Raw genomic sequence first — 6,767 nt, forward strand, 5'->3', positions numbered from 1 at the left:
AACCTCACTGCTAACCTGTGATAGTCTACTAGGCATTACTCCATTACACTAGAGTCAAACCTAGATTCCTCCCACAAACAGAAGCACAGAGACACATACAATTTCTTAATAGTGAAATTCCAAAATATTTTAATCATTGATTCCTATTATTTTGTTAAGTCTATTCATATATTTGTAAAAGCCCTGGTGCTACAGTGTTTAAAGAATTTGGGTGCTAACTGAAAGGTGGTGGTTTGAAACTACTAGGTGCACTGTGGAAGAAAGATGCAGGTGTCTGCTTCCGTAACAATTATAGCACTGGAAACCCTATGGAGCAGTTCTACTTTACTCTACAGGGTCACTCACTATGAGTTGGAATTGACTCGATGGCAGGTTTCTTTTTTTTTTTCTTTAATTCATATACTATCTGAAAAGCACAGTTCCTTATAAAAATTCTTAAAATACAGGCACACCTTGTTTTATAGCTCTTTGCTTTATTGCGTTTTGCAAAATATTGTGTTTTTTTAATAAATGAAATGAAAAATTTGTGACTTGTTTTATTGTGATACTTTATTGCAGTGGTCAATATCTCTGAGGTGTGCTTGTAACTGAAGGCTATTTTTAAATAGTCTTCATATTTAATATCCTCAAATTCTTCATTTTATTTCCTTAATACAATATTTTCAAATTGTTTTGCTATCATTGTTGGCCTCCTTGGTTCTAACTTCTCAACCAAAAATTGTTGTTGTTGTTAGGTGCCATCGAGTCATCTCTGACTCATACCAAATGGGTACAAATATGCATCTCTTCCAGTCAGTTGGCCAGGAAGCGCTCTTCCAAATCCCTTGGCATAGCTAAGTGAGTGCCTTCAGCAGGGCATCCATTTGTTGAAACATCTCAATGGATATTCTATCAATTCCTGAAACCTTGTTCTTCGCTACTTCCTTCAGAGCAGCTTCGAATTCTTCCTTCAACACCATTGGTTCTTGATCATACCCCACCTCCTTAAATGGGTGAGTATTAACCAATTCTTTTTCGTACAGTGACTGTATATTCCTTCCATCTTTTTGATGTTTCCTGCATCATTCAACATTTTGTCCATAGAATCTTTCCATATTGCAACTCGAGGCTTAAATTTTTTCCTCAGTTCTTTCAGCTTGAGAAATGCTGAACATGTTCTTCCCTTTTGGTTTTCTGACTCCAAGTCTTTGCACTTTTCATCATAGTAATTGGCTTTGTCTGCTCAAGATGCACTTTGAAATGTTTCATTCAGCTCTTTTATCTTGTAATTTCTTCCATTTGCTTTAGCTACTCTCTGTTCAAGGGCAAGTTTCAGAGTTTCCTCTGATGTCTATTTTGGTCTTTTCTTCCTTTCTTGTCTTTTTAATGACTTCTTGCTTTCTTCAAGGATGATGTCTCAATGTCGTCCCACAATTCCTCAGTCATTGGTGTTCAATGAATCAAATATATTCTTTAGACGGTCTCTAAATTCAGGAGGGCTATTATCAAGGTCATATATTGGCTCTTGTGGACTTGTTTTAATTGTCTTCAATTTCGAGTTGAACGTGCATATGAGCAGTTGATGGTCTGTTCCACAATCAGCTCCTGGCCTTGTTTTGGCCAAAGATACTGAGCTTCTCCATCACCTCTTGCCACAGATGTAGTCATTCTGATTCCTGTGTATTCCATCTGGTGAAGTCCACGTGTATAGTCATTGCTTATGCTGTTGAAGAAAGTTATTTACAATGAATAAGTCGTTGGTCTTGCCAAAGTCTATCATGCGATCTCCAGCATTATTTCTATCACCAAGGCTATATTTTCCAACTACCAGTGACACTTCTTTGTTTCCAACTTTTGCATTCCAGTCACCAGTGATAATCAACACATCTTGATTGCATGTTCAGTCAAGTTCAGACTGCAGAAGTTGGTAGAAATCTTCAATTTCCTCATCTTTGGCTTTTGTGGTTGGTGCATAGATTTGAATAATAGTAGTATTAACTGATCTTCCTTGTAGGCATACAGACATTATGCTATCACTGACAGCGTTGTACTTCAGGACAAAACTGGAAATAGTTTTTGTGATGATGAATGCCACATCATTCCTCTTCAATTTGTCATTCTTAGCATACATAGGTTGTCTGATTCAAAATGGCCAGAACCAGTCCATTTCAGCTCACTAATGCCTAGGATATAAATCTTTATGTGTTCCATTCATTTTTGAAAACTTCCAATTTTCCTAGATTTGTATTTTGTCTATTTCATGTTCCAATTATTTATGGACATTTGCATTTGTTTCTACTCATTTTGAGTCATGCCACATCAGCTAATGGAGGTTCCAAAAGCTTTGCTCTATCCCTACTGTTAAAGTTGTCTCTACTCTGAGGACTCAGCTCTTCCCCAGTCAGATTTTGAGTGTCTTCAGACCTGAGGGGCTCATCTTCCAGTAATATACTGGACAATGTTTCAGGGCTATTCGTAAAGTTTTCCAATAATATATCAGACAGTGTTTCACTGATATTCATAAGGTTTTCACTGGCTAGTTGTTTGAGAAGTGGATGAACCCTTCCTTAGGAGTCTGTCTTAGTCTGGAAGCTCCACTGAAACCTGTCAACCATGAATAACACTGCTGGCATTTTGCAACACTGGTGGCATAGTCTACAGCCTCACAGCAACACATAAGCCACCACAGGATGACAAACTGACAGACAAGTTTGTCTTCCTTAGTTGTTCCTTATGCTTCTGCTCCCGCCTACTTCAGGCCTTGGCCTTAAAATAGAGCCGCCCCCATTAGATCAGTGGTTTTTAAAGTGTGATCATTAAACCAGCAGCATCAGCAGCAGGTGGGAACTTGTTAGAAATGCAGATCAGGCTTCCCTCCAAATCTACCAAACTAGAAGCTAGGGGTGAAACACACTGGTGTTTGTTCTGACAATTCCTCCAGGTAGTAATTTTGATGGACAATAAATTTAAGAATCACTGTATTAGAATAATAATACAAGGATAAATATTATGCAGAATTTAAGGATTAGCCATAATTATATATAATAAGCATTCTTATCTGAAAATACAACCCTAAAAAGTTTTAATTAGCATGATAGATTCTTCAGATAGCTCATGCTTTCTCCTTTAATTTATAGAAAACCCCAAAAAGAAACAAAAAGAAGGGGAAAAAAAAGGAACAAAGAAATACTTGGGGTTTCAACCATTATATTGGAGATGGCTGTTGAGCAAAAAGTGAAGGACAAAACACATCTTCTCCCCTTTGGGAATTTGCAGGAAAAAGGCCCTTCAGCAGAAGTGTTTATCTGTGCGGACTGAGAAATTAAAAAAAAACAGTTGTCATGGAGTTGATTCCAACTCATGGCTACCTCATGTATGTCAGGGTAGAACTGTGCTCCCTAGGGTTTTCAGTGGCTGATATTTTGGAAGTAGATTGCCAGGACTTTCTTCCAAGATGTCCTTACGTGGACTTAAACCTCCCCCTTTTTGGTTGGCAGTGACACACATTGCCATTTGCGCCACTCATGGACTCCGTGAAGCTGACAATCAGCTACAAAAATGTTTTGTGAATGCTTTACAAAACGTCTTTTGTCAAAAAGACTTTAAAATTTGAAAATGAACTCTACTATAAGTATTGTCATTTCATGTTTTACCTCATTCAGTAGAAAACTTTTTCTATGAAGGGACAAATAGTAAATATTGGAAGCTTTGTCAAAACTACTCAGTTCTGCAGCTATTCAATTTCAATGCTGTAGCCAGAAAACAGCCAAAGATAATATGTAAGTAAATTGGCATGCCAGTGTGCCAATAAAACCTAATTTACATAAAGAGGGGGTAGGATAGGATTTAGGACTGAATTTTGCAGACTCTTGACTATGACTTATGTGCAGTTAGGCTGAATATATTCGGTGGAAAGAAGACACTGAAAATAATTACGGGAATCATGAAAATTATTACCTGTGAAAATGTTTCCCAGGGCCAAGTTACTCAACCCCAGCTCTCACCAGCCCCAGTCAGTTTTGCCAAAGCATGCTTTTTTTTTTTTTTAAACCACACATTCCTCTACTCAGGCTCTGGTAGCATAGTGCCTAAGGCACTTGATTGCTCACCAGAAGGCTGGCAGTTCAAACCCATCAGCCACTCCTCAGGGCAATCTACTTCCGTAGTGAAGCTGCTTTAGAAACCCAAGGAGGGCTCAGTATGAGTTGGTTACGACTCAACGGCACATAACAACAATTCCTTTACTCAGACATTAACATCTACTGTACCAGAATTTCTTCCCATCAAGTCATCCTTGAGAGAGCAGGCCACTAATTCCACTGATCCCTCTCAGTGAATTTTCATGAATGTTCTGTGCCATCACACCATGACATTCACTGTAATTTAAGTCTTACAAACTATTTTAAAATTATATGAAAAAAAAATTTATAATTACCATATAGGAGCTCTGGTAGCATAGTGCCTGAGGCACTTGACTGCTAACCAGAAGGCTGGCGGTTCAATTCCACCAGCCACTCCTCAGAAGGAAGGTTTCCTCGGAAACCCAAGGAGGGGTCACTATGAGTCAAGTCCAACTCGACGGCACATAACAACAACAACAACAACAGCCTTCAGAACTGCGACAGAAGAAATTTTTCTTGTTTTGCACTCCCCAGATTTTGGGGAGTTATGACAGCCCCAGAAAATAATACAGCCCCAAAGCACATTTGCTGACTCTTCCTTACTTGTTTGCCCAGAAATTTCTGGAACAAGACTTCATTTTCCCAGACAAGTCTTTATTTTTTCTTTAAAATTTCTCTAAATTTGCCAAGTACACCATTTCTCTAAACTTATCAATTTTTTTTTCAATTCATTCATTTTCCTCAAAGCATAACCAACCCAACTGGTATGATGCATGTATTCACTTCCATTCCTGTCTAGGACTCCTAATTCCCTCAAATAAAATAAATATTCACATATCCTAAACCCACATATATTCCATTGCTTCGATGTACATAACCTGTGATTTTTCTCCAAACCTACTGGGGAAAGGGTTTTTCTTGCTGTCCTGGATTGAATTGTATCTTCCCAAAATACATATCAACTTGGCTGGACCATGACTTTTAGTGGTTTGACAGTTATGTAATGATGTAATCATCCCCCATTATGTGATTTTATGTGATTAGCCAATCAGTTGTAAGGAATTAGGGTAGGCTGCAACTCAGGTCAGAGCCCTAATCTGATCTAAGGGGAGTTTTCCTGGGGTGTGGCCTGCATCACCTTTTATCTTACAAAACATAAAAGGAGAGAGAAGCAAGCAGAGAAAGAGGGGCTTTAGTACATCCAAGGAAGAAGAGCCAGGAGCAGTGTCCTTTGGGCCTGAGGGCCTTGCACTGACAAACTCCTATACCCAGGGGAAGATTGATGCAGATGCAGGGAGATCTCCAGGGGATACCAGGCCCATAGATGTTGAAAGGAGAAAAGGACCTTACCCCAGAGCTAAGAAAGTCTTCCCCTAGAGCTGGCAACCTGAATTTGGACTTCTGGCATCCAAAGTGTGAAAGAATAAATTTCTGTTTGATTAAACCATCCACTTGTGATAGTTCTCTTAGAACAACACTAGATAACTAAAGCAGAATTGGAGTTAGGAGTGAGGCTCTGCTCTAATAGATACTTAAAATATGGAAGTAGTTTTGGAATTGGGTAACTAGTAGAAACTGGAAGAGTTTTCAAGTGTCAAATGGTAAAAGCATAGATTGACTTGAAGAGACTGTTGGTGAAATTATGAATGTTAAAGGCAATTCTGATGAGGGCTCAGAAGAAATCTGATGAAAGGTATAACACTGGAGACAGTGCAAAAGGCAAAAGCAGTGGTAGAGAAATGGTGGCAACAGAATCAAGAGACTGGCATGAGATGCTACAGAAGCCAACCCATGGAACAAGAAAGATAACTACGTCAGCAGGAGGCTTCTTAGGAGAGTGGAGTGCCTCTGGGCACTTTTCAATGCTGACCTGCAGAGTAAGAGAGCTGAGCACCTTCAGGCTGAGGCTTACTGATGGAGTAGGGTGCCTCCAGGCACTTATCAGCAGAACTAAAGAGCTTTGTAACACTTGCCTAAAGAGGGCAGAGGCCAGGCTGGCCCCAGAGGCCCAAGGGACCAAGAGCTGAGAAGCCAAGGAACCAGGAAGCAGAAGCTGAAGAGACAGGCTGAAGAACATGAGAAGCAGAGCGGCCTCAGCCTAAAAGGATTGGACTATAGCCTACTGGGTCTCAAAAGGTGGGGCCATGGCCTCCTAGGTTTCAAAGAGTCAGATCTTTCAAAGAGTCAGTTCCAGAGTGTGAGACTACCATTCATGGGTGCCAGAGAGATGGGATTAGATCAGCTGCCCAAATCTGATGGGCAGGGATGCTGTGCCCAAGGGGCAGAGGAACAGGGCCTACTGGGGCTGAGAGGGTAGGATTGCCACTCAATTGGACTAGGAGAATGAGGCCTCGCAGAACTGAGGGAACAGAGGTACTGTTCTTGTGGGCCTAGAACATGGAGCTGAAGCTCAGGGCTGAAGGGCCTTCACTCAAAATCCAGAAAGCATGGACAAAACTCAAAGTCTGGAGGGCAAGACCATTGCCTAGATGGTCTCAGAAAACAAAGGATTTTCAAACTTTGAGAGCCAATTTTTCTGTTGAGTTTTTTATTTGGTGCCAATTATCCCTTTTTTATCTCCAATATCTTCCATGTATAATGGAAATGTCTACCCTGTGCCTGTTCCATTATATTTGAAAGCAGATAACTTGTATTCTACATTCACAA

The 6,767-nt window shown here is 40.0% G+C and overlaps 1 protein-coding gene across 1 annotated transcript in view; it reads right to left on the reverse strand.

Annotated features, from left to right (window-relative positions):
• Positions 1 to 3,859: 3,859 nt before the first annotated feature.
• LOC103209600 (alpha-fetoprotein-like) overlaps positions 3,860 to 6,767 on the reverse strand; it is a 72,484-nt gene continuing 69,576 nt past the window's right edge. The window contains exon 14 of the mRNA XM_007955492.1: positions 3,860 to 3,901. Within this exon, the coding sequence (XP_007953683.1) occupies positions 3,860 to 3,901 (42 nt within the window). The remainder of the gene's footprint in view (positions 3,902 to 6,767) is intronic.

The sequence above is a fragment of the Orycteropus afer genome, unplaced genomic scaffold (assembly GCF_000298275.1).
Source record: "Orycteropus afer afer isolate SDZICR_OR568_19922 unplaced genomic scaffold, OryAfe1.0 scaffold00505, whole genome shotgun sequence".
Lineage (NCBI taxonomy): Eukaryota > Metazoa > Chordata > Mammalia > Tubulidentata > Orycteropodidae > Orycteropus > Orycteropus afer.